Genomic DNA, 17,069 nt, shown 5'->3' on the forward strand with positions numbered 1-17,069 from the left:
GATTTTTCCAGGGACTGAGGTGAGGCTGACTGGCCTGTAGTTCCCAGGATCCTCCTTCTTCCCTTTTTTAAAGATGGGCACTACATTAGCCTTTTTCCAGTCATCCGGCACTTCCCCCGATCGCAATGAGTTTTCAAAGATAATGGCCAATGGCTCTGCAATCACAACCGCCAAGTCCTTTAGCACTCTCGGATGCAGCGCATCTGGCCCCATGGACTTGTGCTCGTCCAGCTTTTCTAAATAGTCCCAAACCACTTCTTTCTCCACAGAGGGCTGGTCACCTCCTCCCCATGCTGTGCTGCCCAGTGCAGTAGTCTGGGAGCTGACCTTGTTCGTGAAGACAGAGGCAAAAAAAGCATTGAGTACGTTAGCTTTTTCCACATCCTCTGTCACTAGGTTGCCTCCCTCATTCAGTAAGGGGCCCACACTTTCCTTAACTTTCTTCTTGTTGCTAACATACCTGAAGAAACCCTTCTTGTTACTCTTAACATCTCTTGCTAGCTCCAACTCCAGGTGTGATTTGGCCTTCCTGATTTCACTCCTGCATGCCCGAGCCATATTTTTATACTCTTCCCTGGTCATTTGTCCAATCTTCCACTTCTTGTAAGCTTCTTTTTTGTGTTTAAGATCAGCAAGGATTTCACTGTTAAGCCAAGCTGGTCGCCTGCCATATTTACTATTCTTTCTACATATCGGGATGGTTTGTCCCTGTAACCTCAATAAGGATTTTTTAAAATACAGCCAGCTCTCCTGGACTCCTTTCCCCCTCATATTATTCTCCCAGGGGATCCTGCCCATCAGTTCCCTGAGGGAGTCAAAGATGAGAAGTGTGCCCATCTCCCCTGTCCTCTCTGGCTATGTTGTGCCCTGGAGATGGCTGTACGTTGGGCTGTCAAGCATTTTGGAAAGCTGTGGGTTGTGAAATACAGGAGGTGTTACTGTGATGCATGGGATCAGCTGTCTTTGCCTTCAACATTGATACACCTGAACCAAGTAAACTACAGTGTGTTCACCTCACATTTACTGCCTCAAGCCAGTTATTAGGCACAGACCCATCATGTCTATAGACTGCCCGGGGTGGGGGTTTTACTACTGTTGGGATAATCCTGGGAATGGGGCTAGGAATATATGCTTTTATATAAGCTATCAACACACTGGTAAGATGCTTTGCAGCTGGTCTTCCACTCCAGACGTGCTGTGGCAATCCCTTAGCATCCCACTGAAATCAATGGGATACCCTTGGTACAATACATCATTCAGCAAAGGGAGGTGCATCCTGCCTGAGGAATGTGGCATACTTAGCAGCATGCTTACATGGACAAGATGGTACCATTTCTCCAAGGGAGAACAAACCTTTTGAATTGGCATTAAAGACTCAGGTTGGTATAAATCACGTAACTCCATTGGTAACACCAATTTTCACTGCTGAGTATTTGGTCCTAGAAGAAGACAGTCCCTGTCGTGGTGATTTCTCATATAGCTGGACAGATGTCAGAGGCCATTCAGGTGCGGTACAACCTTATAAATCGCAGCAGCTGTGTTCATTGCCGTTGACTATGCTAGGCTGCCCTGCAGTGAGTCAATAATCGTCTCTTTCAGCCTGGTTTAGTTGCATGGCACTGCCAAGAGCTCCTGGGTAAGTTCTGAGGCACCTTGCATTGGCATAGAGCTGAGAAATATGAGCATGCTATGACAGCCGGTAGATGCCAAGTGTAACGATGCGGCCTCTGGCGGGACACAACTGAGAGTATCAATTAAGGACAAATTGCTTAGAGCAGGGCAGTCACAGCGCAAGGCTGGGTGTCCTTTATTATTAAGGCACGCCAAACCAGCCAAACAGAGAGGACTTAGGTTTTACCCCTCTGGCTAACCAGAGGTCATACAAGCAACTCCCTTAGATACTCCAGTTTCCCAGTTTCACCACCAGCACCACTCCTTATGGGGATGAATGGTTATGAAAAACAAATCCTCAGTAAAAGAAAAAAGGTTCTCCCGATCCCAAAGGACCAAGCCTCAGACCCAGGTCAATATACAAGTCGAATCTTATCCACAAATTACGCTGTTGCCAATCCTTTAGAATCTAAAATCTAAAGGTTTATTCATAAAAAGAAAGAAATATAGATGAGAGCTAAAATTACTTAAATGGAATCAATTATGTACAATAATGGCAAAGTTCTTGATTCAGGCTTGTAGCAATAATGGAATAAACTGCAGGTTCAAATCAAGTCTCTGGAGTACATCCACAGCTTGGATGGGTCATTCAGTCCTTTGTTCTGAGCTTCAGTGTAGCAAAGTTCCTCCAGAGGTAAGAAGCAGGATTGAAGACAAAATGGAGGAGTTTCCAAGGCCTTTTATATCCTCTGCCATGTGGAAGGACCCATTTGTTCTTATTGTGGAAAATCACAGCAGCAAGGTAAAAAGAACGAGGAGTACTTGTGGCACCTTAGAGACTAACAAATTTATTTGGGCATAAGCTTTCGTGAGCTAAAACCCACTTCATCAGATGCATGCAGTGGAAAAGATAGTGGGAAGATATATATACACAGAGAAAGCTTATGCCCAAATAAATATATTAGTCTCTAAGGTGCCACAAGTACTCCTCGTTCTTTTTGCTGATACAGACTAACACGGCTACCACTCTGAAACCGAGCAGCAAGGTGGAGTTTGGAGTCACATGGGCAAGTCACATGTCCATGCATGACTCACTTTTTTACAGGTAGAGCAGCCATTGCTCACATGCTACCTTGAACGTCCCCAGGAAGACACCTCATATGTGGACTGGAGTCCCCCAAGGTCCATTGTCAGTTAAGTGTTTCTTGACTGGGCATTTAATCTGAAGAGTCCCTTCTCAATAAGCTGGCCAATTGCTTCACTGGTGCTACTTAGAATCAAACACATTGAGATACAAGTACATAGCAAATATTTATAATTTTAAATACAAAAATGATATATGCATGCAGATAGCATAATCATAACCAGCAAATCATATCGTTTTTATAGACACCTCACTCGACAACCTTTGTACAATATTTGCTGCAAATATATAACAGTGATTGCAACAATGATCTATATGGTCACAGTTCATGTCAATAACGTCACACCAAGGTCAGGACCTGTAGATAGATCTCCACTGTTATGATGATCAACACCCCCAACAGCACACCTTTCAAGACCCAAGGGTCCCAGGACATGCCTATCACAACATGTGGTATATCTCATCCAGTGCACCCACAACAACTATGTGGGCGAAACCGTTCACTAAGCTCTCGAATGAATTCACACAGGAAAATGATAAGACAATTACACCCTGTCACCTAAGGGTGAACAATTTTCACACAATGATCGCTCTATATCTAACCTCTCAGTCATCATTTTCAAAGGAAACCTGCACAACACCTTCAAAAGACCAGCCTGGGAGCTTAAATTTATAACACTGCTAGACACTAAAGATCATGGACTGGACAGAGACACTGGGATCATGGATTATTACAACAATCGATAACCCACTAACAACCCCCCCAAGCTGCCATTTTCCCCCTCCCTTCTTCCCCCCTATGACTGGAGGGGTGTTAACAGACCACTTCATGTTGAATGGTCCCTTGAAATATGGGTTAATGACTTATACTAAACAATCTGTTCCATCTTGTGTTTCGCTGTGATTCTCTGAGTACCTTCCCCAGACCTGAAGAAGAGCTCTGTGTGGCTCGAAAGCTTGTCTCAGGCCCTGTCTACACTGGCAAGTTTCTGCGCAGTAAAGCAGCTTTCGGGTGACCAACCGTCATCCCCACCCCATAAATTCCTTTGGAATTTTGAAAGTCCCCTTCCTGTTTGCTCAGTGATGCATGCAGTGGTCTCAGCGCATCTTTCCAGGTGGCGATGCCTGCTCCACGCACCAGGCGATCCCCCGCTTGGAGCAATGCCGAACTGCTGGACCTCATCAGCATTTGGGGAGAGGAGGCTATGCAGTCCCAACTGCGCTCCAGCCATAGGAGTTATGATACCTACAGACAGATTTCACAATGGATGACAGAAAGAGGCCATGACCAGGATGCATTGCAGTGCAGGGTAAAAGTGAAGGAGCTGCAGAACTCCTACCACAAGGCGCTGCGCCCACGAGCTGCCGGTTCTACAAAAAGCTGGACGCGATACTCTGTGGCGACTCCATCTCCACTGCGAAGACCAATATGGATACTTCATTGGCTCGTGTGCCAGTCAAGAGTGGACCGAGCCAGGAGGAGGAAATCTTGGAAGAGGATGTGGAGCGGGACCCAGAGGCAGAGGATGACTCAGACATCAGAGATGCATGCAGCCAGAAGCTCTTTTCTACCCTGGAGGAGGCTAGCCAGTCACAGCTGTCAGATGTTGGTGAAGCGCAAACAGGAGAGGAAGCCCCTGGTAAGTGGATTTGATTTTGGGAATCACTGATGCAAATTGTTGGGGGGCAGGAGGGTTGCAGAAAGCAGGCGTGTCTCCCACCACATGCCTAGTCTGAGTGGCGTAACAGGCTGTTGATTGACTCCCTCACTTCACGGGAATCTCCCTCAGAGATCTCCAGAAAACTCTTGTAGAGATACTGGGCAATCCACTGCCACAGGTTCTGCGGCAGAGCTACTTTGTTTCTTGCCCCATTAACAGTACCTTTTCCGCACTACTGTGCCGTCACAGGGAGAGTGCGGGCAGGAGGGGGAACATTGCTGCACACAGGCAAGCTGCATAGGGGCCAGGGCAGAAGCTGCAATCTTGGAGAAGACCCTCCCTTGATTCCCTGCTCACCCTCAACAGCGAGATATCTTCCATAATGATCACCTCCTGTGGAAAGTATGGGGACAGGAATGATTATCAGGCCCCCCACTACAGTGCTGGCTTTCCCCAAGAGCCATGTGCCCAGTGTACAGCAGAGTCCGGGAAGAGTGATTTACCCTGCCCCAGTGGCTACTCACCATTATGGGGGTCTTGTGGTTCATGTGTGCTTGCCTGGGGTCAGCCAGTTAGTGACAGGTGTCAGAGTACGGGCTGTGTTTTAATTCACTGAATCAGTGTTCTCTGTGTTGCAAACAATACTGCTTCTGTAAAATGTTGTGTTTAAACTTCACAGAGATGACCTTGGGAGCCCAGCCTCCTTCTTTGTTATTGGCAGCTGAAATGCTGCGCAGAATTAGAAAGCGGCCAAGAAGAACTAAGGAGGACTTTCTGTGTGATGTTATGATGCACTCCGCCACCAGGAAACAGGAATTGAAGGAGTGGCTGGACAGTGAGAAGAGGGACCAAAAGGATAATGTGGCATGCCAGAATAAAGCCACAGAGCAGCTCTTAAAGGTTATGGAGCACCAAGCAGAAACGCTCCAGGACATACTAGCTCTGCAAACCGAGCAGCTGCGTGCCCGCCCTCCCCTGCAGCCGCTGTTGCAAAACTCTTTCCCATGCTCCCCCCAGAGACCACCAACACACTCTGATCAACCTCCTGTGTCCAGTCTATACCCATATCATTCCACTCCTCCCCCATCACAGTCCAGCACTGTGGACTTCCACTACCCACTGCACTCAACACCCATGCCTCTGCAGTTTGGCCCTGCTGAAGTACAGTACCCACTGCACTGTACTCCAAAGGAGAAGGTTGGATATGATCCCTGGACATACACAAATCTTTAGCTGTCCCAGAACCCCACCTCCTCCTGGGACCTTCCCTTCCCCCATCTCCCTCACTGCTGATGTTTTTTTTGGTTTGTTTGTTTGACTCTCTCCTCCAGTTGTTGTTTTTTAATAAAAGAATTGTGTTGGTTTGAAAGCAATCTTAATTCTATTAATTGAAAGCAAACAGAGACCTGCAAAGCAACAGACAATTATCTTAAACCTTCATATTGCAGCATCTGCACCAATCACAATCCCCTCCTAACATTACAGGTACTGCACTCCTGAGCACAGCAACAAATATTAGTGGCTCTCAGCTTTAGATTGCTGCCTCAAGGCATCCCTGATCCTTATGGCCCCACGCTGCGCCACTCTAATAGCCCTGGTCTCTGGCTGTTCAAACTCAGCCACCAAGCACTGAGCCTCTGCGGTCCAGCCATGAGTGAAGCTTTCACTCTTCCCTTCACAAATATTATGGCGCGTACAGCACGTGGCTATAAGCTTAGGAATATTGTCATCGGCCAGGTCCAGTATCCCACAGAGGCAGCGCCAGCGGGCCTTTAAACGGCCAAAAGCACACACAACAGTCATTCTGCACTTGCTCAACCTGTTGTTGAACCGCTCCTTGCTGCTGTCAAGTTGCCCAGTGTATGGCTTCATAAGCCACAGCATTAAGGTGTAGGCAGGGTCTCCAAGGATCACAGTGGGCATTTCTACTTCCCCTACGGTGATCTTCTGGTCCGGAAAGGAAATCCCTGCTTGTAGCTTCCTGAACAGTCCAGTGTTCCGAAAGATGCGTGCATCATGCACCTTTCCGGACCAGCCTGCATTAATGTCTGTGAAACGCCCATGGTGATCCACAAGCGCCTGGAAAACCATTGAGAAATAACCCTTGCGATTAATGTACTAGGTGGCTAGGTGGTCTGGGGCCAGAACTGGAATATGTGTGCTATCGCTGCCTCCGCAGTTAGGGGAAGCCCATTTGTGCAAAGCCATCTACAATGTCACGCACATTGCCCGGCATCATGGTCTTTCGGAGCAGGATGCAATTAATGGCCCTGCAGACTTCCATCAACACGAATCCAATGGTAGACTTTCCCACTCCGAACTGGTTTGCGGCCGATCGGTAGCAATCTGAAGTAGCCAGCTTCCACAGTGCAATCGCCACATGCTTCTCCAATGGCAGGGCAGCTCTCATTCTCATGTCCTTGCGCCGCAGGGCTGGGGCGAGCTCATCACACAGTCCTATGAAAGTGGCTTTCCTCATCCGAAAGTTCTGCAGCCACTGCTCACATCCCAAACGTGCATCATGATGTGATCCGAGCACCCTGTGCTTGTTTCCCAAGCCCACCAGCAGCGTTCCACTGTGATCAGCACCTCTGTGAATGCCACAAACAATCTCATGTTGTAGCTAGTACGCGTGGCGAGATCAATGTTACATTCATCTTGCCTCTGTAGTTTAAGGAATAACTCCACTGTCACTAGTGATGTGTTGGTCAGCGCGAGCAGTATACTGGTCAACAATTCGGGATCCATTCCTGTAGCCCCAAGAGGCAGGGCACACAGTACACAAACCATTGAAAGATGGCGCCAAATATGGACGGAAGCACAGGGATTGCTGGGAGGCGAAGCAATGCATCGCGGGGCATTGAGACAGGACCCAGGATGCCCCGCGACCCCCTCCACCTTCCCACAACTCTGAGCGGCAGAAGCAGAAGAGGTGCTCTGTGGGATAGCTGCCCAGAGTGCACTGCTCCGAATAATGCTGCACGTGCTGCAAGTGTGAACACGCTATTGCGCAGGCAGCTGACAGTGTGAACACACAGCAGTGGTTTCCCTTCAACACTCTCTGAGCGGCGCTGCAACTCCCGGCGCTGTAACTCTGCCAGTGTAGACATGCCCTCTCTCACCAGCAGATGTTGGTCCAATAAAAAATATTATCTCCCCCACCTTGTCTCTGCAATATCCTGGGACCAGCATGGCTGCAACTACACTGCATACAATCATGACCGTGATGCACAGGTAATAGACAATGTCGGGAGGCATTAGTACCCTGCAGTGGAACCTTCACTATCCTTCTAGGGCAGTGTGATCAACAGTGCATTGGAAGAGTGTATTGGAGAGGCAGGAGGGCTCCTAGTGGTTACTCTGGGGGTAAAAGTCACCAATCCCAAGTTGGTTTCCTCATACAAGGAGCCATGCTGGACTCTGCTTTGGGTGGGGGAGGCTGGTAGATATCAAGCAGTGTAATAATAATAGTTGGGAAGCACTGTGCAAACGTATTAATCCTCCATGCATGCTAAGAAGGAAGAGTTCCTCTCCTCTCTGCCACTCCTTCCCCACTCACAGACTCACGCCTCCGCATCACACACACGCCTGCAAACTCATACACAGGAGAGCACATGCTTGCATTTGGAAGCTCAGTCACGCTACTCTCTGCACCCACAGTCCCTTACGCTCCTGCACATTCATGCATCATATTCACAGTCATGCTCCATATGCAGATCCACACACCAACCCCTGCCCACGTACTCTCAGGAAAACTTATACATGCCTCACCTGTGTTGGCTAAAGTTGAACTGGAAACTGGAGGGAAAGGAAGGTGATAATATGTAATATAATAATATATATAATATATAGTCTGGGAGCCTTCCAATTCCATTGTTCCCCCAGAGGGTTTCCAGTTTAGAGTCCCAGCACATTTCTCACCACAGCTCATCTACAAAGCTCATCCAGATATATTCATTACACACAGGTTTTGGCGAGAACACTAGTAGCAACAATGGCTTTTTGTCTTTCCCTGGCATTTCTAGCACATCAGGTATCTGGAACTGTGCAACTGTCTCAGTGATAATGAATCCTTTCGTTGTTGGGTTAAAATGTGCAAAGCATGTATTTTAAGATGTAGCACTGCATTCATTTCAGTGTTAGGCTTCCCAGAAGAACTCACTATAACAGCTCGGAATAGTTGCGGTCTGGAGAAGGTAAAGAAAGTCATTACGGAGCGTGGTGTGTTGGGCTCCCAAATTGCAGCCCTGTCACAATGGGTTAAGTCTCACACTTCCTTGCCACTGCAGAATTCACTTGTTCTCTTTGTGGCTAGAGCTTTAGCATCACCCTGGTTCACCTGCCCCACCCCTTACAGTTCTCTCCCAGCCAGGCCCCAGCAGGAAATTGCATTGCGATAACTGAAAATGCTGTCAGCTCTTTGGGGCAGAGACCGTAGCTATGATCGGTGTTTCCACAGCTTCTGGTCCACACCTGAGACACCTAGGCGTGACAGTGATAGATACACCCCTCTGTCCCACATTTTAAACAGCTGCTCTTAAAGAAACGTGTATTTTCTCCAGATACCGTCCTCCAGGGTTCTTGCTCCATCAGCCCTTCGGGTCCTCATTTGGGCTCATGTTTTTCTAGTGTTCTGAGGAACCCCCCTCTCACCCTCATGCTCCGGCACCTCTAGGGTTTGGCGCCTCAGCACCTCAGTACTGGCACCTAGTGTCCTGGCACCTGGGCTTTGTTAACGGCCGAGCGCCTGTCTTGGTGCTTCAGTGCATTGTGTTATGGTAGGTGGCATCTGCCTGGGCACCAGATACATCTAGTCTTTGGTGCCCATCTCGGTGTGCAGAGACCTGTGGTTCAGCACCTGGTGTCTCCCTCGACCCACCTCAGCAGCCGCATTGGTGTCTCAGGTAGTATCACGTCAGGGCCCTGCCATTCTCCTCAGCACTCTGACCCCTTCCTGCAGGATTTCCCTTTGGGGACCCTGGAAATGGGGTTCTTTGCCACTCACCCGAAAAAACAAAACAAGCACCTGAGCTGCTGCTTCTGGCACCAAGCAAAGCATGCGTTAGCAGGGCACTGCGCCAGCCACTGTGCCCCGCCAGGAGGTCTCTTAGGATGTGGCCCTAGGCTTCCTGGCTGCTGGGATCCCCTCTGGCAGCAGGAAGGGGTGAAAAGAGACTGTGGAGTGCTGCAGTCAGGCCCAGCAGCCCCTTTACTTGCCCTGCCTAACACCAGCCTCACTTCATCCCTCCCCTGGCTGTTTGACTGAAAGCTGGAGCCCAGCCAGGCATAGGCGCCGACTTGCCCTCTCCCTGGTGGGTGCTCAACCCCCGCCCCCTGCCCCTGGCCCAGCCTCTTCCCGCCCTTGCACCTCCCCCATTCCACCCCTTCCCCAAAGTCCCCGCCCGTACCCTGCCTCTTCTCCACCTCCTCCCCTGAGTGCACTGCATCCCCGCTCCTCCCCCTCCCTCCCGGAAAGTCCTAAGCACCACCAAACATCTGTTAGGCAGCTAGGGGGCAGGAAGCTCTGGGAGGGAGGGTGAGGAGCGGGGACATGGCACACTCAGGTGGGGGAGGGGAGAAGGAGGCAAGGAGAGGGAAGCTTGGCTGCCAGTGGGTGCAAAGCACCCACTAATTTTTCCCCATGGGTGTTCCAGCCCCAGAGCACCCACGGAGTCGGCGCCTATGCATCCAGGTGCCTCTGGCAGATATCTCACTCGCTCACTCATTAGTGGAAGGTTGGCCAGGGTCTCTGCAGCCCCTAGTGTCAGGTTCATGCAGGGCTTGACACTTTTGAGTCCTCACTCCACTCAGTTAAAAAGTCTTGTGAAACGCCAGATATTAATGTGATCTCAGCAGAGCTGACCCAAGTCCCAAGTTCCTGTGTGGTTCTGGGTTTCACATGGAAAGTCATGGTGTCACTGGTAATGGGCTTCAGTGCCCGTCATGTGTGCTTCAGGCCCTATTGACTGATCCATCTGACCCCATGTTTTGCAAACATAGGCACCCCTTGTTACATAGGCCTCTGAACTTAATTGGGGGTGTCCTGGTCAAGAACAACTTGCAGGCTGCAATCCAGCCTTGGAGACTACAATTCCCATGATGCTTAGAGGCAGAGACAGACTTCTGCTTCCAAGGGTGAGGCCCTGGAGCCTTGGTTTTGGACGCAGAGGCAGATGTGCTTTGTGGGGAGCTGAGACTGTGTTACTGGTCCCCTGGCCAGGGATGGCAGGTTGCTTTGTGGAGCTCTGGCCCAGCTGGGAGCTGCTGCTGAGAAACTTCCAGGGCTTGGACCAAGGAGGGAGCCAGGCAGGCTATTGCTGGCAGGGGTGCTGGAACAATTTATGCAGTGGAGGTGCTGTGAGCCATTGAACCAAACTGTAAACCCTGTATATGAAGGAAACCACTTCAAGTCCACCCCCCTCGCCCCTAATTCCAGCACCTATGATTGCTCGGCATCAGTGGACCTAGGGCAGAGACTGCTGTTGTGCCCAGAGCTGCCTGAGGCTGGCCTGCAGTGATGGCAGTGGAAGGAACCACCGCCTTGTTTGTTGGGGCAGTGTGTGAAGGGGAAGCGGGACAGCAAAGAGACTTCAGTGTGAGAATAGACTAAATGGTCTTATTGGCTGACCAGGATCCAGGTTACTGCCCCCTGGTTCTAACAGCTCCCATCCTCAGGGGCTGTGCAGCTTGGAATGATCCCAGATTGAATTCACTCTGCCCCATGTTGCCTTGGCTGGACTGCGTTACTTGATCCACAGAGCTTTCCTGGCCCCGGCTTCACGATCTTTAAATGCGCCCACACAGGCGTCTAGAGCTCTGAAATTAAGAGGAGTTCCCCACTCTGGGGTGGGGTAACTGGTGGCAGTGTAAAGGTAGTGAGTTGGTTACGTTTTATTCATTATTCCTAACAGCATCCATCAGTTGACTGATTGAAGCGCCCCCTACTGACTTAAAGTGATTGTGACATTTTAATTATTCTCAATCTGTTATAGCGTGTTTTTCTAAATTGTGCAGTGAAGGGGTGCTAACTCTAGTGTCAGCAGGTATTGTTTGCAGAGAGTGTATAATTGCTAAATTTTTTAGTCTCTAAGGTGCCACAAGTCCTCCTTTTCTTTTTGCGGATACAGACTAACATGGCTGCTACTCTGAAACCTGCTATTTTTGGGTTAGCCCCATTGCATAGATTAGCTCAGGTTTATTCCTGGAGGCTCCCCAGGCACCCCAGTGGGTGTGTGCAGGGCCCAGCCAGGATTAATTTTGTTACAAGTAAAAGGACTGCAGCAGAGGGGTGGATCTAGGATTCCCACCTAGCCACCACCACCACTGGGATACTCAGGATCTCATTCACTGTTGACAGCATCAGGCACCCAGGGAGGTGTTGCCTGCTCCTGATAACCCAGGGAGAAAAGGAGGGGTTACATTTTGGAGGCACCATTGGGATCCTTCTGCCACCCCCAAATTCTCCAGCAAGAAACCTTTTATATCTATTTTATGCTATTGTAGTTCTGCCTATTTTCCTGAACCCTTCTGGACTTTAGCTAAAGTCCTGGTGTAAAGAGATCGGCGTGCCACCCAGTCGAGCCCTTATACTGGGTAAGGTGCTACTGTCTGTCAGGTGTTGGGAACTGTGAAAATCTTCGGGAAGACCATGATTTTTACTTTTGCCGAGGTGACTCTAGCACCCAGACTGTGGCTGTATTGGTGAGAACAGTTGCTGACTTGGACCCACTGTGTATACCCCAGGAAGTTGGGATTGTGGGTGAAATTGGCCCCTGGCCTGTGTTTCAGCCTGGGAGTGCCCAAAAAAGGAGACTACACCAGTTGGGACTGCTGATTTTGCAGCTAAATTGAAGGCTTTACTGAAAGATGGGATGGCCATCGTTACACCAGCATCTGTTACGAATGAGCGTCTGGTAACTGCACTAGGACAATTGGTGGAAGGTTGTACTCAGCCACTTTGTGAGGGAGCTGGGTACTGTAGATGAGTTTCTTCTCAGGATAAAACCTACTCCTGCTGGAGAGGGGCAAAGAGTCCTGTGGCACCTTACAGACTAACAGACATATTGGAGCGTAAGCTTTCGTGGGTGAATACCCACTTCACCGGATGCATGTAGTGGAAATTTCCAGAGGCAGATATCTTCTCCTAACATGAGTGGGATGTGGGCTGTGCAGAAAATACTCAGCATGAAATCCATCTGACCATAGGTGCCGACTCCACCCACCCACCAGCAGCTCCCCGACCTGCCCCAGCTCACCTCCGCCTCCGCCTCCTCCCCTGAGCGCGCCGCTGCATTGTGCTTCTCCCCCTCTCTCCCAGTGCTTGCACAGCGAAACAGCTGTTTCACACAGCAAGTGCTGGGAGGGAGGGGGGAGGAGGAGGAACGCAGCATGCTCGGGGAAGAGGCAGGGCTGGGGCGGGGATTTGGGGAGGGGTCCAATAGGGACATGGAGAGAGCGGAGTTGGGGCAGGGCCAAGGGCAGGGGGGTGCGAGCACTCACCAGCGCTAAGGAAAGTTGGCACCTGTGTGTCTGACTCTTGACCTTTTCGAGAACAAGCTCCTTGCCTAGCTCTGGCTGTTGTGGAAAATGTTCGGAGACACCTACATCACTTGATGGCTGCTGGAGTAATTTCTGAGTCAGGAAGTCCGTATGCCTCCCCAGTTGTTGTGATGAGGAAGAGGAATAGGTTTGTCAGAATGTGTGTAGATTATAGACCTCTAAATAGGTGAACCATACCAAATCAATATACAAGGCTGAGGACTGAGGACATCCTTAACTGCTTACATGGAAGTAAATGGCTCACTGTATTACATCTTCATAGCGATATAACCTAAAACTTATGAACAAGGTGGATAAAGAGAAAACTGTGTTTATCTGTCCACCCAGATTTACCAATTTAAGAGAATGCCCCAAGGCATTTGTGGGGCTTGTATTATCTTTCCAAATTAATGGAGTGAATGGAGACGTGAATCTCCGGGAGTTACTTGTCTACTTAGGTGACCTAGTTGTTTTTGGGCAGAGTCCTGAAGAATATGAAGAGCAGTTGCTGAAGGTCCTTGATCGTTTGAGAGAGGAAGTCTTGAAACTGTCCTTGGACAAGTGTAAGTTTTTCCATCGTTCAGTCTCCTATGTGGGACACATAGTGTCCGAGCAAGGTATTGCCGCAGATCCATCAAAAACTGAGGCTCTCTCCATTTGGCTTAGACCACATAACTTGTCTGCCCTGCGTTCTTTTTTGGGGTTCTGTGGTTTCTGTATGCACAGTGTGACGTAACCACTGAAAGAGCTGTTGCAGGGCTATGCACCATCACTTTGTGGGAATGGATCAAAATCTAAGTCTATACAACTTGATAAAAGCTATTTCCATCCCTCTGAGCCATTTGGAATGATCAGTGTGAAGTGGCCTTCCAGAAAATTACGGCATGCCTCACCAATGGTCCCATCTTAGCATTTGCCGATCTTCAGAAGCTCATGTTTTGAATGTAGGCATCAGCCTCGATGGCTTAGGAGCAATACTGTATCAAGAACACCCTGAAGGATTGACGCCATTTACTTTCATCAGCCAAAGCTTGTTGCCTACCAAGAAAAACTACCCTGCGCACAAACTTGAATTTCTGGCTTTAAAGTGGGCAATAGTAGACAAGCTGTGTGATTATCTGTACAGGACGAGGTTTGAGGTTCACATGGATAATAATCCTTTGATCTACATTTTAGCAGCAGCCAAACTGGATGCTACTGATCACCGGTGGTTAGCAGCATTGTCCACCTGCAATTTCAGCCCGGATAGTAAGAACTCGGTTGTCCACACATTGTCTAAACAACCTCATAATGTCCTAGCCCCTGAGAATGAATGGGAAGAGGTACCTGACCCAGGGGGTTGAGCATTGTGTCTAGTATCTACAGTTCCTGGGATACTAGCTATGACGTTGACAGCCAGCTCAGACTAGAGCCCCTAAGGCAATTCACTGATGTGTGAATATCAAAGAAATATTAAAAGGTCCTGGGGTGTTCAAGCCAATTCACTTGTATGTATAGATTAAAAGGCAATATTAGTGCTATTGTCTAAACTTATCTGTAACTTGTTGATTTACATTATGTATTTGTTAACCCGAGGTTAAAAGGTGTGTTAGTATTTGGATTAGGGCTGTCAAGCAATTTAAAAAAATAATCGCGATTAATCACACAATTAATTGCACAATTAATCGCACTGTTAAACAATAATAGAATATCATTTATTTAAATATTTTTGGATGTTTTCTACATTTTCAAATATATTAATTTCAATTACAACGCAGGATACAAAGTGTATAGTGCTCACGTTATATTTTTGATTGCAAATATTTGCATGGCAAAAAACAAAAGAAATAGTATATTTCAATTCACTTAATACAAGTACTGTAGTGCAATCTCTTTATCATGAAAGTTGAACTTACAAATGTACAATTATGTGCAAAAAAATAACTGCATTCAAAAATAAAAGAATGTAAAACTTTAGAGCCTACAGGTCCACCCAGTCCTACTTCAGGCAATCGCTCAGACAAACAAGTTTGGTTACATTTTCAGGAGATAATGCTGCCCGCTTTTTGTTAACAGTGTCACCTGAAAGTGAGACCAGGCATTCGCATGGCACTGTTGTAGGCGGCATCACAAGATGTTTACTTGCCAGATGCACTAAAGATTCATATGTCCCTTCGTGCTTCATCCACCATTCCAGGGGATGTGTCCATGCTAATGGCGGGTTCTGCTTGATAACAATCCAAAGCAGAGCAGACCAACCCATGTTCATTTTCATCATCTGAGTCAGATGCCACCAACAGAAGGCTGATCTTCTTTTTTTGTGGTTCAGGTTCTGTAGTTTCCGCATCTGAGTATTGCTCTTTTAAGCCTTCTGAAAGCATGCTCCACGCCTCTCAGATTTTGGAAGGCACTTCAGATTCTTAAACCTTGAGTCGAGTGCTGTAGCTAATTTTAGAAATCTCAAATTGGTACTTTCTTTGCATTTTGTCAAATCTGCTGTGAAAGTGTTCTTAAAATGAACATGTGCTGGGTCATCATCCGAGACTGCTATAACATGGAATATATAGCAGAATGTGGGTAAAACAGAACAGGAGACATACAATTCTCCCCCAAGGAGTTCAGTCACAAATTTAATTAATGAATTATTTTTTTAACAAGCATCATCAGCATGGAAGCACGTCCTCTGGAATGGTGGCCGAAGCATGAAGGGACATACGAATGTTTAGCATATCTGGCACATAAATATCTTGCAACACCAGCAACAAAAGTGCCATGCAAATGCCTATTCTCACTTTCAGGTGACATTGTAAATAAGAAGCAGGTAGCAGTATCCCCCATAAATGTAAACAAACTTCTTTGTCTTAGTGATTGGCTGAACAAGAAGTAGGACTGAGTGGACGTGTAGGCTCTAAAGTTTTACTTTGTTTTGTTTCTGAGTGCAGTTATGTAACAAAAAAATCTAGATTTGTAAGTTACATTTTCACGATAAAGAGATTGCACTACAGTACTTGTATGAGGTGAATTGAAAAATACTACAGTAAAAGCTGTTTTATCTGGCACTTCACTAACCGGAAAGCTCTATAAACTGGCATTTCTGATCTTCATTGAAATTCCAGTTTATAGTCCAGTTGGTGTGGGGCCAGCAGGGGGTTGGGGTGCAGGAGGAGGTGTGGAGCGCGGGCTCTGGGAGGGAGTTTGGGTGCGGGAGGGGGCTTGGGGCATTGGAGGAAGTGTGGGCTGCTGGATCTGGGGTCCAGTCACCTCGGGCAGCTTCCCGCAAGCAGCAACCTGTCCTGGCTGCTCCTAGGCAGAGGCACAGCCCCTGCCCTGCCCTGAGCACTAGCAACGCAGCTCCCATTGGCTTGGAACCACGGCCAATGGGAGCTATGGGAGCAGCACCTGTGGGCAGAGGCTTAGGCAGCGTGCAGAGCTGCCTGCCCCGCCTTCACTTAGGAGAAGCTGGGACAAGTCATCATTTGCGGGGAGCCGCTCAAGGTGAACGGCCCCCGCATCTGGCACCCCGCACTCCCTCCCACACCCTAAGCTGCTGCCCCAAGCCCCTCCTGCACCCAAACTCCCTCCCTCTTAGTTAACCTGCATTTTTCACTAACCAGCACCCTCCATTCCCCCAACATGCAGGACAAAACAGCTTTTACTGTATTTCTTTTATCATTTTTACAGTGCAAATATTTGTAATAAAAAATAATAATATAAAGTGAGCACTGTACACTTTGTATTCTGTGTTGTAATAGAAATCAATATATTTGAAAATGTAGAAAAACATCCACAAATATTTATTAAATTTCAATTGGTATTCTATTGTTTAACAGTGCGATTAATCGCGAATAATTTTTTTAATCACAATTAATTTTTTTGAGTTAATCGCGTAAGTTAACTGTGATTAATCAACAGCCCTAGTTGTAACTGATCATTTCACTAGGTATGCACAGACCTTTCCCACTAAATATCAAAAATACTTTGTGCATTATGGGCTGCCCAAGCAAATGCACTCTGATCAAGGCCGGGACTTTGAGAGTCATCTACTTCAGGAATTTCGGACTAAGCTAGGTGTAAAAACATCTAGGACAACACCCTATCACCCACAGGGAGATCCCCAGTCTGAATGCTTTAATCTG

At 48.0% G+C, this 17,069-nt stretch overlaps 1 protein-coding gene across 11 annotated transcripts in view; it reads left to right on the top strand.

The window, feature by feature from the left end:
* CELF6 (CUGBP Elav-like family member 6) overlaps positions 1–17,069 on the top strand; it is a 221,179-nt gene that overhangs the window by 169,641 nt on the left and 34,469 nt on the right. Inside the window, exon 12 of one of the 11 annotated variants that reach the window (XM_043524089.1) lies at positions 3,001–3,778. The exons of the other annotated variants lie outside the window; for them this stretch is intronic. Coding sequence (XP_043380024.1) covers positions 3,001–3,047 — 47 coding nt within the window. The 3' untranslated portion in view covers positions 3,048–3,778. Of the gene's footprint in view, positions 1–3,000; positions 3,779–17,069 lie in introns of those variants that run through there. 11 annotated transcript variants of the gene reach the window in all.

The sequence above is a fragment of the Chelonia mydas genome, chromosome 10 (genome assembly GCF_015237465.2).
Source record: "Chelonia mydas isolate rCheMyd1 chromosome 10, rCheMyd1.pri.v2, whole genome shotgun sequence".
NCBI lineage: Eukaryota > Metazoa > Chordata > Testudines > Cheloniidae > Chelonia > Chelonia mydas.